We start from the raw sequence: 25,383 nt of genomic DNA, 5'->3' as shown, positions 1-25,383 counted from the left end.
CCTATTTCTTCCATTCCCCCCGAAAGGCACAAGCTCAGATCTAGGGGCTTCTGTTGGCCGAACTGGTCTGGCTCCCCTTTCCTGTATCAGAATGCCCTGGTTCTTCGGAGGCTGTTTGACTATGCCCCAAATCTTCCAAAGATGGAACTCCTTTAAGTCTGAAGAGAGAATTTGTGGGCCATGTATATTTGAGCTCAAAACCTCCAAATGGAATCATTTTAATATGCGTTTTCTTGAGAAATATGTAAATTAATAATTGCTTCATACATTATTCAAGGAAAACTTATTTTGTATCACCGATAGCTCTTGTAATCTTATATAAAGATATGCTAATGGATTTAATTAAAATAATTATACTGAATAATGTAGCCTGAACTTTACCCTAAAATAGTGTCTATTAATCATCATCAGTAGTAACAGTTTTAGCCAGAGAGACACTTACAACATTAATACTGATACTGGGTGGAAGGTGCATTTTCTGTTTTGTTTTACGGCTTGGATTAAGTCGGCATTCGCATGAGCTGCATGATGATTACATTTGCTTAGAGGGGAGTATGCGATTTATTTAATTTCTTTAACCTAAACTATTTTAGCGGTTAGAAAACTTTTAGCATTTTCTGCCACTTCATAATCCTTTCTATTTAATTTAATTTCTTTTCCTCTAAAACTGTTTGATTTGGGTCTGACCTTACTCTCCCCTCCCCTCCCCCAGAGCTGCGATCACTGGATGTCATGAGTTCTCGATTGCTGGAATTTTAGGCAATGGACTCACTTTTAGGAGGGGCCCTCAGCAACTCTCCTGTCTTTTAATAGAAATAGAAATAGCTTTATCACCGGCTGTGGTTCTTTCTAATTTTGTTTCTGGTATCTTTCCGCCGCTCACTGGCCTTCAATCAGTGCTCAGTGGTGGGGAGCCCTGTTGTATTTGAGGGTGATTTCTGTTTCACCTAAAGCTTCGTGTGCTGGCGTGTGCAGGGGACTCAGGCGTGTGTCCCCAACATACCAGTGCACATGTGTCCGTTGCCCGGAGGCCCAAGTGCATTTAGAATTGGACTGGCCCATCCTCAGGTGGGCAGATGAAAGCTTTGCCAAGTTCAAAGAGAAAAGCAAGCTAGGACTTAAAATGCCATTACATTAATTTGCTTAGGTTTAAAGTCAAACCTGAAGAAATAACTTTCATAGAAAGCAAATATCGATTTGCTAAGTACAGTTATGTCTTAAAAAACAGGAGATGAATAAACAAAGCTAAACACAGTGAAGTCATCTGAGTTCCTATATTGTGCTGTTCTCTTTCTGGCTAGGCCGTGTCCGAAAGGGGGTGCTCTCATGGGTTATGCGGCAGTTTATTTAGAGAGAGTGCATGCACGAGTGGGGAGAGAGGCAGAGGGAGAGGAGGAGAGAATCTCAAGTGGACACAGTGCTGAGCACAGAACCCGACGTGGGTGGGGCTCGGTCTCAAGACCCTGAGATCACGACCTGAGCTGAAATCAAGAGTCAGATGCTCAATCGACTGAGCCACCCAGGCGCCCCTCAGCTCTCTGTCTTGATGCATCCTGCAGGCCTTGTGCCCGTCCCACTCCCATCCCCCAGGCCACACCTCAGTGAACTGGTGAGTGATTGTCACCCGGGTGCATGGAGCCCAGCCAAGGCGCTGTCGCAGAGGACTGCTGGCATGCTGGCCCCCGCATATTCTGCGCAAGTTTTTGTTTAAATAACAAACCAATTTAAAACAATAATAAAAATAGGACAAGAAAAGAAAAAAAAAATCTCAAACGCCTGCCATGCCTATGATTCTGAATTCTGTGATATGGCGGAATACTCTACTCTGTATTTACCACTTTGTATAGGACTCTCTAAATGAAAGTTTCCACCGAAAGTGGAATCACGTGTGAGAGTTGTGCGTGTTCGGGAGACTTTCCATGGCAGCGCTGCACACATCCCGTGCTCTCCCGCCCCACCACGGGTGGCAGCAGTGGCCACCATCTGTTGATGCCCTCTATGTGTTTGGGAGAACATGAGTTGCGTATCGTGCACGCAGCGTCATTCCATCCTGCCAATAGTCTCTGGCTGCTGGCGCTAGCAACCGGCACGTTTTACCGATGAGAACCCCTGACAGGCCGTGCCATCTTCCTAGGTTCACATAGCGAGGGCTGGAGGCAAGCTTTGAGTGCAGACAGCTTGGCTCTGGGACCTGTGTCCGTGTCCCAGGTACAGTGCTGCGTCCCGTGCATCGTGCCAGCGTGGGTTCTCTTGTATCCGTGACTTTCTGTTCTGGAGGGGTCTTTCTGCTGATGAGATTCCACCCAGCACTGTCTCTGGCCCGTGCAGGAGCCCCCACTCTGCCCTACACCGTGGGAAGCTCTTGAAGCAGCTGCTCCTTCTTGAGAGAGACCTGAATTTCGTGAAGCTGCCTAACTCCACAGAGGAAATGAAGCCTTTTGCTGCAGGCATGAGCAGAAACCAAAACACTTGAGGTTCTTGACAAATAACCAATATTAGAAACGGGCAGAGCTAGTTATTCGGTCGGGAAAGTTAGAGCCCGTGGTGGCGTGGATGTCAGAGTCCCTGCCTCTTCTGGCTGGCTCATCAGACTGGAGGGCCTAGAGTCATTTCTCTTGGCCGAGGACGGGGATTTCTGTGGGCCCAAAGCAAACAGGTGGAGTGTGTCTTGAGAATTAAGAGGTGATTTTAGATAGAGCTCTGTCAGTCTGGATGTCACAGAGTGTCTGCTGTGTCTACCAGCCTCGGCAGGGCTTGAGGGAACCCAGAGAGGAGGAATAGCCCCACCATACCTCAGGGGCTCTGCTCTGGGGGACCCAGATACACCAACCTTCCCTTCCAGGCCAGAGTAAGGGTCTCTCTGGATGCCCAACCTGGAATCCATGTGTCTTGGAGAAAATGATGTCTGAGCTAAGGACTGAGGAGTAGTCAGGTGTTAACTCTGAGTGTTTTGGGGCAGCAGCTGGAGTAGTGGGCACAGAAGCAGTGGCCTAGGAAGAGGGAACATTCGTGCACTGGCCTGCTGGCTGGAGAGGCTCCACTGGTTGGAGGGGGTCCTGCAGGTGGAGGTAGAGACCGCTGAGCAGAGACGCTGGGGAGGAGGGGCCAGAGCGTCTGGGGCTGCTCGCTAGTTGGGCTGGTACCCCAGGAGTTGGGTGATGCCATCAAACTATCTGTGCGAGATGTGCATCTTCTCTCAGGAAAGCTACTCCAGCTGCAGCCTGGGGCACGAGCTGGAGGGGTGCACATGGAGGCGGGAGGTGAGGCGGGAGGTCAGTCGGGAGGCTGCGGCAGGAGCTTCAGACAGAAGGGCCTGGACCAGGTGTAGAAACTGTAGGAATAGAGAAGGTGGTGGAACCATGGGCACGTCATGGTGAGGCTCTACTGTGCTTTGTGATCGGTCCGGAGCGGCGGTGAAGAAGCGGGGAGCATCCCGGCTAGACTGTGACCTGGGGACTCAGCCGCGTGGCGCCCTGAGCTGAGGTGTCCCGGGAAGGTGAGGTGGCGGGCTGGCCTGTGGCAGGTGGGGTCTGCGGCGTCTGTGGGACAGCCAGGCACGGGAGCGCAGGGACCGTTATGTGTGGGTGTGACGTGTGAGAGGAAGGTGAGCCTGGGCAGTGGGCACCAGGGGGTCCGTAGCTTGGTGGAAGGTGGGGTCCCTCGGGTATGTGGAGGAAGGAGAGAAGACTAGAATGGGACTCCAAGGACACACCCACCTTCAAGGCGTGGTGGGCACAGAAAGCTGGGGAGGAGTGAATGTGGAGGAAGGCCAGGCAGGTGAGGGGTCGCTGCAGGGTCATGGGAAGGGTCACCTAGGAAGAGGCTGGTGGCCTTGGCGGGAATGGAGATGAGGTGGGGCTGACGCGGAGCTACAGAGGTAGAGGTGGGGTTTGCAGGGCAGTGGTCGCCGCATGAGCCCACAACCCGGGCACTGCCGGTGCAGGACGGGAGGGAGGGGCCTGGGGCTCCAGGGGCATTTCTCACAAGAGTCATGGCCTCACCTGCGGAGGGAAGGGGCCAGCTGGGGTGAGGACTGAGTCACCTGGGGGGAGGAGGGGTGACAGAGGGTGGGGAGTCCTCGCAGAGCCCAGCGGCAGGGTTCATTCCATTGGAGCTGGACACTCCCTCTCTCAGCCTGGGCCGTGCGCAGAGGGGTGGGTACTCCTGGCGGCTCCACTCTTTGTCCTGGTGGATTTTGCTTTTTTCAGAAGTCAGGAGATAAGATGGGTGGGGAGGATCCCAGGCTTGAGGAGAACCATGAAGAAGGTGGAGCGTGAGCAGGGACGGACACCAGGTACAAGAGGTGGCAGCCTGCCTGTCCCTGCTAGTCCCGTTCTCTTCGTTCCCTCTGTTCTGTCCTTGGTCACTTAATCCGGGTTGATGGCAGGTGTGTGGTTGTCTCTGTTCTCTCTGAACCCCACGTACCCTAAGACGCACTGGCTATAGGATCTCGTCTGTTAGGCAGAGTTCTGTGTTGGACAGCATTTTGGGGTCACAGGGGCTCACACCCCTTTTTGTGGGCGTCGCTGTGACCTCTGGTTGGGCGGAAGTCCTAGGGAGCCCTGGCCCTGCTCTGGAGCTCAGTCTGCCTGGGCTCAGTTGGCCTGGTTAATGCGGTTCCTGGCCGCCCCAGGGCAGCAAGTGGAAGGGGGTCATAAAGGCCTGCCCTGTTTGCCGCTGTCTGCTTCGTCCTTGTGAAGTGGGGGTAACCTGCAGTAACTTGATACATTTCAAAGTTGGATCTCGGAGGAGGGACTTGGGATCCCTTGATCTGGCTGGCGTTGAAGGACAGGGTCAACACCTAGAAAACAAGCCTCGGTGATCGTCAAGACCGTGCAGCACAGAGGTACACGGTGATGTGTCGTGGGCAGGCTTCAAGCTCACTGTGGACGTCCTCAGCCTCGCTCCAGATCCCGGCAGTATGAATTTGGACACATGACTTCCCTGTGTGCCTCTACGTGTCATCTGTGAAAGGGGATAGCAGACCTTTCTCATGTTCTCCTGAGGGGGTATTGTGTCCATTGAGTGGACCGTCTAGATAGAAGAGCCTCAGGCACGGACAGAATATTCCCAAGCTACAAATTAGGAAACTTGAACTCGTTTGAAGTAACTGGAATTGACCACTTACTCTTGGGCACCAGGGTTGAGATTCAGGAACATTCTCTCAGGCCTTTTCCATGCGTGGCTACCCAGGTAATACATAGTTTTATTCATTTTGAAAATTAAGGTATGGTTTCATACAGTCATGCAGTAGAGTGCCATCAACCCCTGCATTCCTCCTTCCCCCAGTGTAGACAAGTCTTCCCCCAGTGTAGACAAGCCCTTCACCCCCACCTCCACCCTGTAGGTGTGCCTTTTCCAGAGTGTTTTAAAGATGCAGTCACATGGTGCGCAGCCTTTTGAGTTTGTCTTGTTTCACTCCTCAGAGCACCTTTGAGATTCACCCAGGTGGTGTGCAACAGAACCTTGATTTGTTTTTATTACCCTGTGGTGTTGCATTGTACGGACTCACCTCTTGAGGGACTTTTGAGTAGTTTCCAGTTTTTGATGATTACAAAGCTACTGTAAACATTGACATGCAGGGTTTCGTGTGAGCGTTAGGTTTGTGTTTCATCGGGTCAAGACTCAGGAGTACCGTTGCCGGACTGTGTGGGGAGTACATGTCTGCCTTCGAGAGAAACTGCCTTGTGTTTTCTGCAGTTGCCGACCTTGTTTTGCATTCAGCCCCGCAGCCCACGCAACAGCACTTGATATGGTCAGGTCTTTTTTTTTTTTTTTTTTTTGCAATTCTAATAGGTGTTAGTGATATTTCACTGTGGTTCTCATTTGCATTTCCCTGGTGAATAATGATGCCGAGTCTCTTTTCAAGTGCTTATTTGCCATCCATATATCTTCTTTGGCAAAGTTTTCAAATCTTTGGCCTATGGGGGGGTACTATTTTCTCATTATTGAGTTTTAAGTGTTCTTTGGATATGCTGGATACAAATCTTTATCAGATATGTGATTTGCAATTACTTTCTCCTAGTGTGTGACTCATCTTCTATTATCTTAGCAGTGTGTTTTAAAGAGCAGAAGTTTTTATTTTGATGAACTGCAATTTATTGATTTTTTTTTCTTTTACAAATTGTGCTTGTGGTGTCCTATCTAAGAAATCATTGCTTAGCCCATCACAGATGTCTTCTAGAACTTGTGCAGTTTTAAGTTTTATGTTTAAGATTTATGATCCACTTAAAAGTTAATTTTCGTGTAGGGTGTCAGGTATGGAACCAGTTTCATTTGGTGGGGAGGGGGAGGGGCCTGTGTTGCTTTGCTGCAAATCGGTTGACCATACATATTCAGGGAATTATATTAACGTGGGCTTTTGCTGTCAAAAAACAAAATTCAACTGAGTACATTTGAAGATCTAATTGGTCTCATTCAATGATTTGTGAATTGGACAGCATCCCATTGAGCAAGTAGAAAGGAGCTCTGAAGAACTGGACAAAATGAGACTTTTATAGGCAGAAGGGGACAGGGACAAGGAAAGAGTAGGCTACCTCTTCTTTCTTTGAGGGATGGAAGCTGTCAGGTGGATTACCTCAGTAGTGCTGACCAGGAAGTTCCAGATTGAGTAGTTGTGTGTGTGTGTGTGTGTGTTTTAAGATTTTATTTATTTATTTGTCAGAGAAAGAGAGAGAGTGAAAGAGCACAGCAGGGGTAGCAGCAGAGGGAGAGGGAGAAGCAGATTCCCTGCTGAGCAGGGAGCAGGACACAGGGCTGGATCTCAGGACCGCAGGATCCTGACCTGAGCCAAAGGCAGACACTTAACTGCCTGAGCCACCCTGGCACCCCTCCAGATCGAGTAGTTTAATCTTATATTCCTGGGAAAGGCTGAAACTGCAGTTTGTTTAGGTAGGAAGCCTTGGTTTGCTGATATGGAGTTTAGCACAAGTGACTCCATTTTGATTTTTTTTTTTTAAACACTACCTTTGTGCTTTCAGAAAATAATGCTAACAATTGTTTATGCAGTAAGTGTAGTATTTTCCAGTGTTCAAAGTGTTATCCTGTTCTCCTTTCAGCTTAATTTTGAACTTTAATGCAACCTTAGGATGTCCTTGGCATGAGCATTATTTCCCTATTTCATTCTGGGAGGTGTACCCCAGCCTGGTACAAGGAGTTACATAGAGTCACAGCTATAGGGGGGCCCACCATGGTCAGAACACTGAAAATCCACAAACTTTCCCCATCAGGGCTCAGCTGAGGGGGCTGGGGCTCAGGCTGCCCACTGAACTGGGTTTTGATTCTGTCTCTGTTCAGTTCTCACGGTGTGATCAGGGGCAGAGTAATTATGTCTGCTGGCAGTTCCCTTGCTGTCCAACAGTCAGCTCCCTGTCAGAGGTCTGTTGGAATGAAAGATACAATATACAAGGGTCCTAGCACGGCACATAGCAGGTAGTAGGACCTGTCATGATTACCATCACTCTTATTTTTTCAGATCGTGGATTTTCTGGAAGATACAGAATATGAATATAAGAGATAAGTTTACTGAAGCAAAACGGATTCCTAATTAAGGGATGCACGGATGGACAGAAAACAGTTTTGGAGTGGAACAAACACAATCATTTTATTTTTTATTTTTATTTTTTAAAGATTTTATTTATTTATTTGACACACAGAGAGAGGGAGAGAGCACAAGCACGGGTAGTGGCAGGCAGAGGGAGAGGGAGAGGGAGAAGCAGACTCCCCACTGACCAGGGAGCCCGATGTGGACCTCGAACCCAGGACCCCGGGATCATGACCTGAGCCCAAGGCAGACATTTAACCGACTGAGCCACCCAGGCACCCAAGACAATCAGTTTAGATGTTGAATGTGAAGGAATTGCAGTGATTTGAATGGTAGGGGATTATTCTGAGGGACACAGATCTTCATCCGCTGTGGCTTCGTTAGGGTTAAGACAGGAAAATCACACAAAAGCTTAGTGCAGTATAGGCATTCGGTCAGCAGGCAAAATCTGTTGGCCTCTGTTAAATTATTATGTGTCAAGATAACCATGTAACAAATCACCATTGTTTGTGGATCAGAGGTTTTTTCTTTGCTCTATTTTTGTTGTGTTTGGTGATCTCATCGTCTCATCTAGAAAGTGATCTTTCCTTTCTCGCTATGTCTGTAGTAATTACAGATTTGTATTAAAATTTGCCAGACTGCACTAGGCTCAGCATTCTTTGCTCTTGGTTTGCAGGGGGCGGCGTTGAAGTACTTGCCAACTATTGTCAACGATGTGAAATTGGTGTTCGATCCCAAAGAGCTCAGGTAAGGAAGCACCCAAGGGGCAGGCTTCCCACGTCCTTCACTTTGCCTCCTTTCTGTGCAGGGAGGTTATGAGAAGCTCAAGGCTCAGTCTTATGTTGGCAGACATCAGTACCCTGGATCATTCTAGAACAAACACGTGCTGGTTGTGGTGTCTATGACACTTCCCTAATTAGGACTTCATATGAAAAAGACACCATCCATCAACACAGAATTTTCTTTAGAGGATTGCTTATAGCTCAGTGGGTAGATCATACAAATTTGGCACTTTGTATTCTTTCAAGGTTGAATTTCACTATGTGGTGGTTGGGTTTTCATTTTTTCAGCACCTAAAGTATCTGACACCAGAGATTTACTGCTCACTCCCCTCCCCTGCCCCTCAGTATGGGCAGCCGCTCTTCATGTGCTCCTAACTGTTGGACCAGCCGTCAGGCAGAACCATCAGGAGTTGTCACCTAAGATAATATTAACAAAACTACAGCAAACCTCAAGGAAGCTGGTTGTTGGTCTTTCAGACCAAGGAGTGAGGCTGGGGACCTAATCCTTCCTTTCTGCATCTGTTTTTCGGGCCTTGGCTGCTGAGCCCAGTCCTGCTTGTGTGATGTGTAGATGCCCTGTGTTCTACCAGACTGTTGAGTGCCATTGGGACGTGCAGCCTTTTCAACCCCAGACATCTAAAGCACAGCTCTTGTCTGCTTTTGATTTAACATTTGACACCATAAACTACCTGCAGGGGATGGCACCGTTTTTAGCAGCCAAAAAGCCCATCTAAATATTAGTAAAGATCCATGTGTCCCCTGAGTGGTTAAATGGAATAAAAAATGCTCATCCCTCCCGTTCTTTATGTCCGTTGTTGGTTGCTCATTCCTGGGAGGTGAAGGGCGAGGGGCTTTCAGGTGGGTCCTCTCCTCCAGAATCATCAGGTTTCTGATGTGCCCGAGGATTTAGTGTCCTGCACGGACACATTATTTTCTGCTCATGGGTACTGACAATGAGGGGCATGGCTTAGCACGCCTTAGACGAGAAAAGGAGATGTGAACAGGCCCATTGGCAGCATGTCTGCCCTGGGTCTTTGGAGTGGCCCACCCCTGCAGCATGGCTGTCACAGAAGAAATAAGCAGCCCCTGGGGACTTGTTAGAAAATGTTGAATCTCAGGCCCCTTCCCAGATCTTTTGAGTTAGGAATGGAGGGTGGGGCCCGGCCATTTGGTTTTAATGACTTCCAGGTGCTTCCCATGAAGGTTCTTGTTTGACAGTTTCAAGTCTGGAGAACAGAGCAAGTGGGGGGATGCTGTGGTTGGGTGGTCCATACTCTGGGCCTGTCCTTACAGGGCATGGAGATCCGACTCTAAACAGTTAGTGGGGCAGTGTCCTTGTTCACAGTGAGTGCTGGCACCAGGGCTTGAAGATCCAAGGAAGACCCCCTTCTCCTGGGCCAGTGCAGTCTGCTCTTGGTCCCTTGTCTCTTTGTGCATCCCTGTGTGCTGCTTCAACACCTTATCTACTGATATAATTTATTTACTAGAGAGAAAGCGTGAGTGCTAGTGCAGGGAGGGACAGAAGGAGAGAATATCAAGCAGACTCCCTACTGAGCATGGAGCCCGATACAGGACTCGAACTCACAACCCAGGAGATCATGACCTGAGCCAAAACCAAGAGTTAGTTGCTTAACCAACTGAGCCACCCAGGCTCCCCACCTTATCTACTGCTTTTTTTTTTTTTTAATGACCTTGTAAATCATGTATGTATTTTTTCCTTTTTAGAAAATTGATTGATGTTTTGATAAAACAGAAGAGATCAGAGAGGAGAATAAATCAAACTTAAGTCCACTGCCTAAAAATAACTAGAAGGATCTGGATTTGCACACATGCACATTTTTCACATGCATGTGTACACACGTATTCCCCTAAAAAATTCAACACAGTCGTATTCTTTATTTTACAATCAGCTTCTGCGCGTAAGATCTCTTGTTTTCCCACATTGTGGAGTAATCTTCTACATCATGATTTTTAATAACTTCCATGGTGTTCGATCCTGTGCTGGCCCATCATTTATTTAAGTAGCAGCAGTAGGCGCTGACATCGATTATGTGCTTTCTCCATACAGAAGAGGCTCCATACAAAGCACTTTCCATGTATTGTTCAATTAATCTTTGCAACAGTGGTATGACATTGGTTCTGTTATTAGCCCACTTTTATGCTAAGTAACTTGTCCCTGAGAACTGAGCTGCTCAGTGGTAGTGCTTCAAGGCCAGCCTGGCTTTTTGATTACAGTGAACAGGCCTCTGTGCTACATGGGTGCTAAGTTCTGTTCAGTTTTTATTATTATGCAATATGCTAGGCTAAATTCTTTTGTCGCCTAATTGTAGTATCTTGTCCTTATCAATATCATTAGGCTAAACAGTGATGTAGGATTACAAGGTCTTACATTTTCTTTTTCTTTTTTTTGGATTTTCTTAAAAGATTTTTAATAAATATTATCCAGTTGCCCTCTAAAGGTCAAAGCAACCTTCTGCCAAAGTATGTTGGTATCTGTTTTCCCAAACTTTGCCAATACGTGGAATTATTATTTTCCAGAACCTTGCTGATATGATTGGTGAAAGGTTTTTCTTTGTTGCTAACAGGAGCCCTTCTTCTAAGACTCCTTTGTAGTTTTATTGACTGTTTGTAAAAGTAAAGTTTAAAAAAAATATCTCTAGTGAGAATAATTCACGTATATAAAGTTCACCAGTTTTAGAGTGTTTAAGTAAATGGCAGTCAGTGTATTTAGAGTTGTGTGCTTGTCATCATGATCCAATTGTGGGGCAGTGTCATCACCCCATCAGATCCCTGGTGCTCATCAACAGTCATTTTCTGTCCCCACCCCGGCCCTAGACAACCACAAATCTCCTGTCTGTATCTATAGCTCTGCCTTTTCCAGACATGTTATATGAATGAAACTATACAATATGTGGCCTTTTGTGTCTGGCTTCTTTTCCTTGGCATGATGTTTTCAAGGTTCATCTGTGTTGTAGCATGCGTCAGAACTTCACTCCTTGCTGTGGATGAATTTTATGGGTATACTATATCTTGTTTATTCACTGCTCAGGTGACAAGCATCTGGGTTTTTCCTCCCTGAGTATGAAGAATAACGTTGCTGTCATTCATGTACCAGGTTGTGTGTTGGATATGTGTTTTCATTTCTCTTCAGTATGTGTACCTGGGAGTAGAAATGCTGGATCATATGGTAACTGGGTTTTAACATTTTCAGGAAATATCCAGCATTTTTCCAAAGTGGCTGCACCAATTTGCTTTGCCACCAGCATGATGTGAGGGTTTCAGTGTCTTCATATCCTAGCCAACACTTGTTGTTGCCTCTGTTTTGGATTATAGCTATTTGAGTGTGTATGAAGTGAAAAATAACATTTTAAAGCATCAATTTGTTGGATGAGATTTTGGCCCATATTGGGTAATAGGCATTCTCCAACATTCTGGTAGAGCTCGATCACCATTTAATGACCTTGCGTCTTCGTACCGTCTTGAACACGGTGGATCATTTTGCTGTATGTCCCTAAGCTCTTTTCGCTTGTGTTTTTCATTATAGCAAAATGTTTACTGATTTCATCCTAAATGTTCCCATGGGTTTGCTGACCATTCAGAAGCTGTATTGCTTGATTGAAATCATTCACAGTGACCTCTTCACACAGCACGGTGAGTGGAACCCTGAGAATTAAGAAATTGTCACATTATTCATTGTCTATAGGCCTTGTCCCTTCTGAATTCTCTCCTCTGTGCCAACAGGAGTGGAGGTAGCAACCAATTAAAACAGCTCCATTACAAGACAGGAAGATTTAGCCCCTACAAGAGAATGGTAATTGACATACAGTGGAGTAATAGATCACTGAAAGATGAAGGGGAAAACCTCATAGTTTGTAATTCAGGTGTACACCAGAGCCCTAAGATAATCAGCGTACATTGTAGCCTTTAAGTTGTGTGATTGTCTATCCTGGGGAGGCAATCACCTGCTTCCATTCAGATGATTGCAAAGAAAAGTGTCAAGTTTTCTTTTAATTTAAAAATAATGGTTCTGTCTTTTCCTGAACTTTGCATTCTTTGACAGGGTTTCCTCAAAGTAATAAGAATTTTAATGATTCCTCAACTCATTTATCCTGAGGAACACCTTCTATTTCCCCCACATTATCTCCCTACCCTTTTTATTAATCATTTTCTTTCTATTTGGACAGATTGAATTAATATTTTACACTTGTCAAGCAGTTTTATTGAAAGCTTAAAATCTTTGCATAATTCCACAGCCTTTCTCATTTAGTGGAGGCAGATGTGGGGACCTTTGAGTGACATTCTGACTGAGAGGCACAGATTCTTACTCTTCTATTTGTGTCCAGACTTCGGCTGTTGCATTTGTTTTCTCTTGTCCTCATGTGTGGATGGAGAAGGCTGGCTGGGGATTTCCTATTGAGCTCCTGGCTTCACCGAGAACTCAGTGTATGTCAGATTAGTCCTTCTTACCTTCTGGGTTCCTGGACGCTGTGCTCTCCTGCTGGTTTTAAACTGATTTCTTGATTGAACTTTATCACTGCACTGGAGTCTAAACTTACAGCCAAGGCTTCTGTTAAGAGAAAATGTTAAGACTTCATTTGAGTGAGAGTGTTTCTTTTTGAGAGAAACCAGCAAACCAAGAAGTGAGTGGGTTTCTGCAGCCCCTCCCAATATCTCTCTCTGGACCACAAGCCCATTGCTCACTTGCATAAATGAAAGTCAGCTCCATTGCCATTGGTTGGGATTCAAAGCACATGAATCTCCTTTAGCTAACAATCCCAACTGTCCATTCTTCAGGGTCTCATTGGAGGGCTGGGTCTTGAATTATTCATTCTCCAGGTGTCTTCTAAAGCTTCGTGAAACTATGGGGTTCAAGAGGGCATGATGATGGGGTGATGGGTGGGGACTGCTGCTTCATTGTTTCCTTCCATATTTATTACATTTTATACCAGAACAAGTAAAGTCCCCTGAGAGTTTTCTATTTGGATTGTATCAGGTGGGTTATTAATGTTCCTTCTCCTAACCATCGAACCCTGACACACACACCACCACCAACTTGAACCACTTCACTGAATGAACAATTATCAATTAATAACAATTGTCAGTGGGTTGATCGTACTTGACTTTCACTGACTGTTGATATAGGGAAGACCTTCTTTCCTGTATTGCATAATTTCTGTTGTAAACTTTGTGCCACATATCACTTAGCTCTATTTGAATAAGGACCTAAAACATAAATGGTTCTATTAAAAATATTTAAAATAGAACTTCTTTTAAGAATATATTTCAAGGGAATGTTTTCTTCTATTGAAACTTAACTTAATTTCCTTAGCTAGTAGAAAGCTGGAAGGGACTCTTCCTATTTATTTTTGGTAATTTTGTCAGCCTGGGTATGTGGTGATTGTGTTTTTCTTCTTCTTTACTGTGCCCCGTTTCTGTTTTCACTCTTGTTCTCTAAGTCTTTTATCAAAGACTGCCTCAAGTCCTGTTTTGGAATTTTTTGCAAAATGCTGTTAATTATTAACCTAGAATCTTTTTAAGTATAAATTTAGGGACTAAATTTTCATAGCAAGCTGCACCCAACATGGAAAATGAGGTCGTGTGAAATATGTGAATCGAGACTGATCGTGTGCGCCAAGAGCCACAGTTCACCCGAAGCCCCGTGTCTTAGAAGCAGCTGCCCAGCTGCCCAGTCAGTAGCCTTGTCTTAAGCCACTACTGGCAGCCCAAACTCACTTCCAGATGCACACGGGCTGTCGGAAGTGTTTCAGAATACATTGTCCAATGTCCTGTGTGAAAATGCCCCCCCCCCCCGGGGGGGGGGGGCTTTGAGTGTCAAGAATCTTTCTGGGAAGGGTTCACGAAGACTACTCTGATTTTTCTCAGATTGCGAAGACAACCCTGATTTTTCTCATCTGCAGGCTCCCTGCTTCTTCAGGGTGGCCTACAGCCGTCTTACCTCCTTGTCAGGAAAGGCGAATCTATGGAAGTCTTCCAGTTGGTCTGTTCTCACAAAGATGTCATTACTTATGCAAAATATTCTGTGCCATGTTTGGTATCAGGTGTTGAAGCCGCAGTATTTTCTGATGAGGTGTGATGGCCCTGATTTTCCTGCTTTGTTCCAGTTCTTGTTAATTTATAACAATGGTCCTGGTCTATATGTTCTTCCTGATCCCAGTAGAGCCAGTCAGCCTACCGCCCCACGCGTCCCGAGTTCTAGAACCGGATGTAACCAGAGTTCGCTGCAGAAGCCACGGAAGCTGCTCGCCTGTATAAACATTCTCTCAAGGATGTGGTCTGGGTGCATGGCCGTGTGGCTCCTCCAGGTTCCCCAGTGGGGGCTCCAGGCTCTGTCTTTGCTCACCGGTATGTGGGTTGCCTCACTCACGGAAGGGACTCACTTAGTTGCTTTGTTCTAAAGCATTGCTTTCCTCGTACCCCCAATATCGAATACATTCCATAGTTGGAAGAGTCTCCCTTCAGTGGGAGTGACAAGCTGATCTGTGTGCAGCAAGGCTGGCAGTGAATGCTGACACTGGAATTGCTTCTCTGCAGAGAGGCCTTCCTTTGCCAGGCGCGGGTCCCAGTAGTGCTGAGGCTTGCAGTGCCCTGTTGTTTCAGCCTTGTTTTCCTGCCTGCTGCTTCTGTATCCTCGGAAGTACATGGAAACGGAGGACGTGTGCAGCTGAGTGTGCTAGGTGATAGCAGGACATGTGTGTTTTGGCAAAGAGGGTTTCTGACCCCAACTGGTGAGGGCATCGCAGCTGCTGTCACTGTCATTGTCCACTCATTGGTGTCCCAGCTGCCGTGCTGCTTCTGGATCAGGGCCTTGAGATTCCTGTTCTTTCTGCAGCCACCACCCTGGTGGAAGGAAATGGGAGCTCTTCACAGAGCTGTCCCGCCCACCGCTTGTTGCCAGTTGAGTCAGGGCTCTCGGCAGAACCTGGGATATCATCTCCCTTACAGTTGTCAGAGTGGTGGTGGACTTGGCCTGACTTCTGTATGGGGGAGGCACAGCTCCTAATATAGAGGTCTCTCCCAGGTCTAAGAAGGCTTTTCAGGAGCTGGGGTGGACCCGTTGGCCATGGTGGATGTCTGCCACATAGTCTGCCAATAAAGCCAGTGCACCAGACCCCTGGAGACTTGACTACTCAGAGCGCGTGTTTGCCTGTCAGCACCGTCAGACTTGACTTTGAGCGCGTGGCCTTCTCCTTTAACTCTGATTTGTTTAAAAAAAAAAAAAGAATGACTTGTTTGCATCATTTCTCCTACAAATGATTTTACTTCCTCATTAATAAAGAACTATGTATTTCTGAAGTCCTCTCTGTGATGAGGGCTGGTGGTTCACAATAGGACTGAGTGCGTGGGCTTTATGGTCAGACTGCCTGGGTTCAAGTCCTGCCTCTACTACCTGCTAACTCAGTGACCTTCGACAAGTTACCTTCCTGGCTTCAGCCTCCTCACCCGCCCTGTTCTTGTTGCTTACTTCCTACATTTGGAAGGTGAATGTATGTATAGTGCTGAGATTTGCATCTCGCATTTAAGGCACAGTTGATCAGTGTTAGCCTTGACTCTCATTTTTGTGGAGGATTCAGTAGAAAAATGGTAGATAAGATCTTGCCCTCATCGGGGTGGGTAAGTACCATGTCAAGTATGAGCTAAGTCAGTAGACATGGATCAAGTAAAGAAAAGTGTTACAGGGAGCTTCCCCGGAGAGCTGGTTTGATCATGCTGCAGGGAACACCCCAGCCACTCCGCCCCAGGCCTGCTTCTGCCACTCCCAACCAAATGAAATCATGGCATATTTTTTTGTTTTGGGCTTGCTTGTTCTCTGTGGTCTTTCCCTTGCATGGGAGCTCCCTGAGCATGGCCTTCTTTTTCATGTTGTTGCTGCTCGATCACTGGCTCCTGGGACAGTGCCTGGCCTCAGGCATGTCCAGCACTTCTCTCAGGGAGCATCACAGAGAAGGAAGCGTGGTCAGCTGCGAACGTTTGTAGTTCAGTTGATTTAGGGGAGGAGAGGTTGTGTGTGTGCACAGGGAAGCTGGCTGTCTTTCGTACTCTTGGCTCTGAATGGATTGGTCATGGACGGAGTTCTCTTTGAGGAGGAATAACATAAGGAGAGATGGAAGATGAAGACTCGTGAGTGACTTAAGCTGTGGAGGGTCATCTGTGAGCAGTTTTATAAAATCAAGATCATCTTTTTGCTCCTGATTTAGTTCTTTCTCAGTTTTGTGGAAATGTGAGGTGGGGGAGGGGGTTAGTTGACCTCTACCTCTGGATTCAAGATAGATTTTGTTAAAATTATGAAGTTTAAATAGTAGAGAAAAATGGAGAGAAGAGCCTGTGGATTCCTCACTGGGCTTCCAAAGGTGGCAAGTCCTGGTTGGTCTTGTTTTTATCTTTGTGCTCCTCCCCCAGATATTTTGAAGCAAATCCCAGTCACCACAGCATGTCATTAGGATGACTTTTCACAAAGACGGTGGTATTCAAAGAGTGAATTACTTTGTTTTGGGAAAGGGAGGATGTGCAGAGGGGCTGGTCCCCAGGCTGGTGTCTCCATTCCACTTTGGATGTTCCTGCTCCTGCTCGTGAACGGAGGCGAAGGGCGTCCGACTCCTTAGCATGCTGTGCACGAGAGCCAATGAATGGGCGGTAATGGCTTCCAAGCGTTGTCTCGCGATGTGACTTGACTACTTGAAAGCTGGTTAAATAGATTATGTGCTTCACAAAAAGATGACTCTTGCATATAATCTGTGGTGTGGAGTGAGCAGATTTTCAAAGCAAGATGCAAAGAGACAGAAAGGTCAGAGCTTCATAATTTGTGCATTTGTAGCTTTGTTCCCCTGTGATTATATTGTTGCCTACATATCTGACAAAAGCTGTGAAAATTAAAGCTTAAATCCTATTACAGAAATGAAAAGTTCTAATGTAATTAAATTAAAATAAACACTGGGACACCAAGGTTTAGGATTTGTGCCCACAAAAATGTTTTACATTAATGTTATAGCAATTGGGGAAAAAAGGAATCAACCCGAGACAGCATTAACTTTCATATTAGACAAGAGCATTGGACATACTTGCAAGATGCCTTTGAGTTAAGGTGAGAGAGCTTCTGGAACACATGCTCTCACCCACATGGGCTCCTTTCCACCGTGGCTCTGAACTGGAGACCTTTGGGATAGCTCATTCCAATTAACACCGTATCATTTCTATGGAAAGGAACTGACCTTTCCATACTCCCATATTGAAAATGACCAAGCCAACCGACAGATTTTCTTTAGAGCTTACTACGTACTTACCATTGTGTCTTAAATTTTCTTGGTTTTGGAAGGTAGTATAAGATTTGAAGAGTAGGGGTGCCTGGGTAGCTCAGTTGTTAAGCGTCTGCCTTCGGCTCAGGGCGTGATCCCAGCGTTCTGGGATCGAGCCCCACATCAGGCTCCTCTGATGGGAGCCTGCTTCTTCCTCTCCCACTCCCCCTGCTTGTGTTCCCTCTCTCGCTGGCTGTCTCTCTCTCTGTAAAATAAATAAATAAAAATCTTTAAAAAAAAAAAAAAGATTTGAAGAGTAAAGATTTGAAGACTTAGTGGCAAGATAATCCCTTTATAATCTTGACGGTAGTTTAATACTCTTGGTGGATTACGTTGTTTTAAGCTCGCTATTCATTGGCACCCTTTTGTTTGTTTTTTATTTTGGGTTTTTTTATTTCCCCCTGATGGTTGGAATCTAGCAGTGAGTAGGAATGGGAAGTGTGCCATTCCCTCATTTTCTGGCCATTCCCATGGCTCGCTCTTTCAATATCGCAAGCAGGCTCCTTTTAGATGGTGTTCGTCACCCTCATAAAACTTCATTTGTGTTCCATTTTGAACAATACAGAGCTTCTTCAAAATGTAGGCCTAGAGAGCTTAAATTATTATCCTCATTCTTATTTTCAAGGTGAATGATTCTTCCAGTTACCAAGCAGAGTGAAACTCTACTTTTTAATGGTAGAAACATTAGTTACAGCAGCCCTTGGAAATCTGAGGGCAAAGGCTCAGATACCAATGGGACTAGTTATTAGGAAATATTGAAGTCAGATTTTCAGACTATTTTTGTTGTGATTAATCCCAGATATAAAATTTATATTTCTTAAAATCACTCTATCAACTTCTGCTTGTAGAAAGAATAGCTATATGTTTAATACAGATTTATAATAAAATATACCTTCTTAATGCTTTGATCCATAAACAAATCAAAATAAAATCTCTTGAGCTTCTCCATTGTGGAAAATGGAGAGATATTTCTCTTTATTGAAAGGATCACAAACCCAGAGCTGCTCTATAGTAGTTTTGTTAACTTGAGGGATGTTGTACAGAAAGAAAAATTGGGTTTGGTGCCTTCATGTGACACAGTCAGGAAATGTACCACACATATAGCATTCCTGGAGACTTTAATTAGGTAGTAGTCGTGCTGATCACTTCTAAGCTTTGAACCCCAAAGGCTGGTTCTTGAAATAACCGTGGAATGTGAAATCATTTTCTCCTCTTCTATTTTTGAAATAATTTTAATCTTTATCTGTGAAGTCCCGTACCTTTTTCATACCTCATTCTATATATTGCTCTATATCATTCATTATATGAGCATTTGAAAAGACTATCTGTTAAAACAGCACAGCCTTTTAGAAAGGGCTTATTGAGTCTAGGAGGGTGAACTCAATTTCAGTTTCTTAATTATATCTGTTTCCATTCCATTATAATTTGTTGAACACCTACCATGTGCTTAGAACTGTTGGTTAGCAAGTTTGATTCCTCTGAGAGGCTTCAGAGCCATCAGCTTAAAAATGTATAATTGGAAAAGAGTAATTCTCTGAATTTACTGATAAGGGCCCAGGAGTTAAGCAACAACTCCTAAACTGTAAGCAAGAGCCCAAGCAGGGAGCTGTCCACCACTCTGGTGCTGATTAAGGAGTTGTCTTTTGGAAATCCATCACTCGCTCTGTTCTTAAACTATTTCGCATCCACTATATGAGTAATACATTCTGAATACTGAATTCACTTCAAATGCCATATGGAACAAGGTAAAATACAATTATATGAATAAACAAACACATAAATAAATGTAAACGAACTATGCAAAATAAATAAGCAAAAATGCAGTGTTGTGCTCATGAAGTTTTCATACCTTTTTCTTCTTCTTTTGTGTGTGTGTGTGTGTGTGTGTGTGTGTGGACTCTTATCTGTGATCAGATTGGTAGTTCCTCAGGGTGTAGTTGGTCCAGCCTTTATCATAGTCTCTGGGTGGGCTCCTATCCTTGTTGCTTGATGTTGGGAGCAAGAAGAGCAACCTTAGAAGAGGCAGCCTCTGTTGTCCTGTATCTATTCGTGCTCATACAGGGCATCAGGATGGCAAGTTTCTGAGTCTCCCCAGTTCATGATTCCTTCCAAGCCACATGAGATTAGCTCTGTACCTGCATGATACGTTACCTACAGTAACTTGCCTGGGACATCTGGAGGAGCCCCAGTGCAGTCTGTCTTCTCCCAGGTTCTCCTTGAAGACCCCATTCTTTTTCTGTTGCATAAACCTTTTCCTGAGTGCACAGACCATCCCTCAAGATAGAGTGGACTGGACCATATGGTTTTGACGCTGTTTTTAACATACACATTTCATTGTCACGTCAAGCAGGAGGTTGTGGGCTTTTTGTTGTTGTTGTTGTTTATGGTTTTTGTTTTTTGTTTTTTTTTTACTCTTAGCTGGTCAACTCAGTCTTGGAAGCCAATTTATTTACAAAGAATCTACCACCATGAGAAGACATTTATGAAAATCTTAATCAGTACAAAGCTCAGAAGCTCCATTTAGGTGCAACAAATGTGGCTATGATGCTAAGCAACTCTTGTCTTTTCCATAAAGTGAATAAGATATAAGGTTGACAGAGCATAGTGATCATTGAAGCAGCATTCCTCAGATTTCAGTATGGCCCTGTATATTTTTAAATAAGCAAGGCTAGAATGAGCTATAGAGTTTTTAGGAATATATTGAGTGACAGATGGCAGTTATATCAAGTGATCTGAAGAAACATGCATAGTAACAAAACACCGAGTGTGTGCTGAAGTACATTGACCAAGACCTTTGTTCTTGGCTACCTTCATTCTCCTGGTTAAAAGAATGCACACCACACCCCAGCCCTGTATATTGTTTCTTTGTTTTCTCATCCTCCACATGGTAAGATTCTACCTAAGGATTGGCAGACCTGTAGAATTCCTTCTGAGCTTACCAAGCCACCTCCTTAATGCACTTCCATCCACCTAGAGACTAGACTCCTGGCCTGACTGGCACTTCCCACACAGTCTTCCCCAGGATGTTACTTGACTCGTTCTACTTTTTTCATCTACTTGTAAATGGGACTCATTTGTGATTTTTCTCCATTGGTGGTTCGTTCATTTCTTTCTTCTGAAAAATTAATTATTACTACAATTAGTTATTACTACAATACTAACGAATGTTTAACTCCTATTATTAAACTTCTCAAAACCAAGGGATACAAAATATCTGCTGCCCCATTCCTTCTTCCAAAAAGATGACATATATTGTACTAGGTCCAGTGGCTTCATCCAGAAGATGTCTTTGATAAGCTACTTTTCCCATTGCTATATAGTCTATATGCTACCATGTTCTTCCAATTTCCAAGATTCTTTTAATTTATTTCTTTTAAAAAGATTTTACTTATTTATTTGTGTGAGAAAGAGAGACAACATGGGCAGGAGGGGCAGAGGGAGAGGTAGAGAGAGAATCTCAAACAGACTCCATAAGCATGGAGCCCAGCATGGGTATCGATCTCACAACCCTGAGATCATGACCTGAGGGGAAACCAAGAGTTAGACGCTGAAATGACTGTGCCACCCAGGCGCCCCATGGATTCTTTTAATTTTAATGTCATCCTCTCAATTAAAATTCCATGACATCGGGTACCTCAAAGCTAACATGCTGATTATCTTATTTCTGGTAATTTCAGCACTCAGCCAAGTGGCACTGAGGAGCTTCTGACCAAAATATTTATGAAGGTGTTACCAGATGATAGGGATAGAAACATGGTGCAGGGCATTTGTAGTTACTCCATTTCACAGAAAAAGAGGAAAAATGGAAAAGGAAATCAAAAAGGAAATCCAAAAAGGAAAGATGGCATACCTAGGGTTGCTCAGCTTGAATTGAATCTCCTGGTACTAGCAATGATTATGACGTGTTACATTAAAATGATACTTGGAAAAATGTAATCTTCATTTGACTTTTAAAGATGCCTGTACCACATGTGGTTACATGCATGTGTCATTTATTCTAAGGAACTGTGGCTTTGGGATCAGGCACCTAATTCTGGCTCGGCTGCTTAGTGGCTCAGTCCCTGCACATCCCTTCTCTCTGGCACTTGGTACCCCCATCTGTCAATCTGGACATAAGTAGATGGCTCCTGTGATCCCTTCCATTGCTGACTCCGACCCCATTTCCTGTATTTCTGTTGTTTGAAGACTTGAGGGAGAGAATCATTTGAACAAATTGAATCATGTGGGTACAGAGTTCTTAGATAGTTGAAAAATAAGATGAGTGTCTATAACAAATGAGTAACAAGCATCCCCCATTTATATAACTCCTACTGTTTAATTCTCATTAAAAGTGTTAATCTGGATCTCAGTTCTATGTAACAGACTCAAGGTTATTAAATGCACTTTATGGATCATTTGTTTAATGTGACCAAACTAAAAATTAAGCAGCACATTACTCAGTGTTCATAAAATGAATGTTTTAAATGGACAAATTCATTCTCGTATTTGCATCTTGCTTTAATGTAGAGCCGTAATGGGGTTATAGACGGATATTCTGCTTGGACATTTATAAGCTGATGATGCCTGTTGAATACCTTTTATAAAGATTAATATTTTTTACTTTGTGCCCATTACCAGAGCATTAATCATCATGGCTTGAGCCTGCACAGCTGAGGATGAACAGATGTCGAATTATTGCTGTCTGTAATCATAGTGGATCACACTGGGAGAAGGGGTTGTGGAAGGGAGGCTGGGACCTCTGATCCCCACAGCTGACTTGTGTGGATTCTGGGTCCACTGGGCTGCCTGCATTTCCCTCATCCAGCGGGGAAAATCAGGAGAACTGCTAGCTAGCTCTGGCCTCCCTGTGGGTTCTATGTCTGCCTCGACTCAGACTATCGGGCACTCCCAAGCCCTGTGGTCGCATCCATGTGAAGAGACATCTGATAGGAGAGATCTGCGGTGGCCTTCATTCTCCTTCCAGTGATGAACATCAGTTCATTAAAATGAGAAATCACACAGGAGGTCTTTAACATCTGCTTCCTAGCATACTCCGAGACCAGGCTGTCCAACACAAATAGAGAGCCACATATGCAATTTATAATTTTCTAGAGGCTACAGTTAGGGAAAAAAAAAAGTACAAAGCAATTCCTGAAATTAATTTTAATGATTTATCTAAAATCTCATCTCAACATGAGTTCAATCTAAATATTACTAATGACCTGGTTTCCATTCATTTTTTCCACACTGAGTCTTGAAATCCAGTGTGTTTTTGACACCAATAGCACATCTCAATTTGGATGCTACATTTTCATCACAGATACTTAATCTGTGTTTTGAACATTTCATAAAATTTACCACTGAAAAGTAAATTCCCATACTCAAGTTGTTCCAGTCTTCCATACTAATGTTTCCAATAAGCAAGTATCATTTTTTACATTTACGTTTTAATTACTTAAAAATTAACTAAATTTGAATTCCATTCCTCCGTGGCACCAGCTGTATTTCAAGGGCTCACTGGCTACCCTCTTGGATAGTGCAGCTCTCAGGCATTCGTCTTTGTGTACTTTTTGTTGAAAAGGCTGACTTTGTATGATGATATTGTTTCTATTATTGTTATTGGGAGCTCCCATTATTGAATGCTCCCATTGGTCATATGCATACACTATATCATCTTGATTCTCACAGGGAACCTCAGAGGTAAACACAGCCCCATTTTGGAGGTAAAAAATTAAGGCTTAGAAAGTAGAGGTAACCTGCAAGATCCAAAGCAAAGAGTAAGCGGGGTGGATTTTATCATTTCCTCATGTGTCTGGGTAAACTGAACCTTCACTGAGAGTAAAGGCTTTCCCCAAACTGAAGAGTGACCCAGGTTCCTAGCCTCCCAGTCAAATATTTATTGTAGCTGTTTTCCAAATGGTTATGTGTGGGTAGTTTATTTAAAATGTATTTTCTGTTAAAATGCAAAGTTTTGTTTGTTTGTTTTGGGGTGGTATTGTCAGTTTCCCAGGCCATCTGCCTTGAACCTAATTGGACTGTTGGCATCAGTCATGGTAGAGAAATGGGGCTCTGTTCATAGGGAAGGGTATTCAGGACACCAAGTTGGGACATTCAGAATATGACAGGAGATTCTTCTTTCTTGGCTGTCAGACACTGCGTCTGATGCTTTAAAATTCTTCATTGCAGGCACAAGTGTGTGTTTGCTGTGTGTGATGTAATGTGTGAGTGTGCGTGTTGTGTAGTGTTTATGTGTGGTATGTGTGTAGTGAGTGGTGTGAGCGTGGTGTGTCTGGGTGTGGTGTGATTGTGGCATATTTATGGTGTGTATATGTGTTTGTGGTATGAGTGCTGTGAGTGTAGTGAGTGTGTGCATGTGTATGTGTGTTTGTGGTATGAATGTGTGTGTGCGGTGAGTGCATGTGGTGTACTTTCTTCTGTGCTCTACATTTTTTGTCAGGACTCATTCGTAAAATTTGAGAGACTTGTGAGTCACTTAGAATTTGTGCCCACCACCTCGTGAAGAAGCTGGAAGTCACTCACACGTGGACTAAGAGACCCCCTTTGAGAGATGAGGTTGGGGACTGTGTCCCTTGGGCCCAGAGCGGGGGGGCAGTTGAGGAGCTGGGACAGCACGGGGAGGCACACTGGCTTCTCTCCGCACACCTGTCACTTGATCCTGTGCACCACCCACACCAGCTCTCGCACATGCATCCGCACGCACGCGTGTGTGCCTGCACACACGCCGTCCTGTGAAACTGGGTCACCCGAAATGGGGGGATCTTGTTATGATGCTGTTTTCTCTCTGATGTTTTCCAAGGATAGGATGGGGCGGCTCTGACCGCAGGTCCCTCTTTCCCACCAAACAGGAGTCAAGCGCTGTGGTTTACAGACCAAGAACAAGGGACACGTGTGACAGCTGTCCTATTAGGAGGAGCACACACGCACACAATCAGGTCTTAGTGTGTGTGGGGGGGCTACTCCCCTTGGGTGAGAACAAGCCCTCTGCTCTCATGGAGATTGCATCCCTGCAAGGATTGTAGAACCAGTGGTCATTTACGGTGGTCTGCGCACCGGACGTCCTGGGCCCTCCTGCACCCTGGTCTGCCTGTGGGCCATGCCGGGGCCTACAGATCATGGGTCACCAACAAGGTGTGCTGATCGGTCAGCCTCCAGCTTTGGTCCCCTTGGCCTCTCCAGGTCTCTGGGGCATTGCCTTTCTTCCTGGGGGGCTGGGACATGTTTCTCAGGAGTGCTGCTACCCTGTGACCCTCTGTCCTTGGTCACCTTCATGAGATGCCTGGTGAGGTCAGTGTGGTCTTTGAGGAAAGCCTGGGCGTGTTGGCTACCCGTCTCCAGAGCTCCGTTCTGGGGTTGGGAGATGGTGGTCCTTGACACTGGGGTGTCAGCCTGCTTTCATAAAGTCCTTCTGCCAGCATTGGCTCCCCTTGTCCTTCCAATGAAGGGTGATGCTCCCCTTTCCCCACTTTACCATGACCAGTCTGGGTGGGGAGGGTGAGGAAGGACAGATGAGCTACAGTTCTCCTGTGGCTACTGGAAACATCCAGCTTGTGGTTATGGGTTCACCAGGAGGATGCTTTTTATATTCTCAGAGGGCTAAGAGAATGAAATGTCTTTCCATGTGACGAAATGGCAGTGAAGTTTCCAAAAAGTTTTGTCATTTCTCATCAAGAGAAGCTGGATTACAAACAGGTGCAGCTACCACGCAGACCCCTGGTTTGGGGAGAAGGTAGGTGCTCCCGCCGGGTAG

At 45.0% G+C, this 25,383-nt stretch overlaps 1 protein-coding gene across 4 annotated transcripts in view; it reads left to right on the top strand.

Annotated features, from left to right (window-relative positions):
• DOCK1 (dedicator of cytokinesis 1) overlaps positions 1 to 25,383 on the top strand; it is a 493,249-nt gene that overhangs the window by 160,584 nt on the left and 307,282 nt on the right. For all 4 annotated transcript variants that reach the window (XM_048219065.2, XM_026494391.4, XM_026494390.4 and 1 more), the window contains 2 exons: positions 8,220 to 8,290; positions 11,870 to 11,976. In XM_048219065.2, the coding sequence (XP_048075022.1) occupies positions 8,220 to 8,290; positions 11,870 to 11,976 (178 nt within the window). The remainder of the gene's footprint in view (positions 1 to 8,219; positions 8,291 to 11,869; positions 11,977 to 25,383) is intronic.

This window comes from Ursus arctos, unplaced genomic scaffold (genome assembly GCF_023065955.2).
Source record: "Ursus arctos isolate Adak ecotype North America unplaced genomic scaffold, UrsArc2.0 scaffold_7, whole genome shotgun sequence".
Classification (NCBI taxonomy): domain Eukaryota; kingdom Metazoa; phylum Chordata; class Mammalia; order Carnivora; family Ursidae; genus Ursus; species Ursus arctos.
This window is presented reverse-complemented; position numbering and strand designations above follow the sequence as displayed.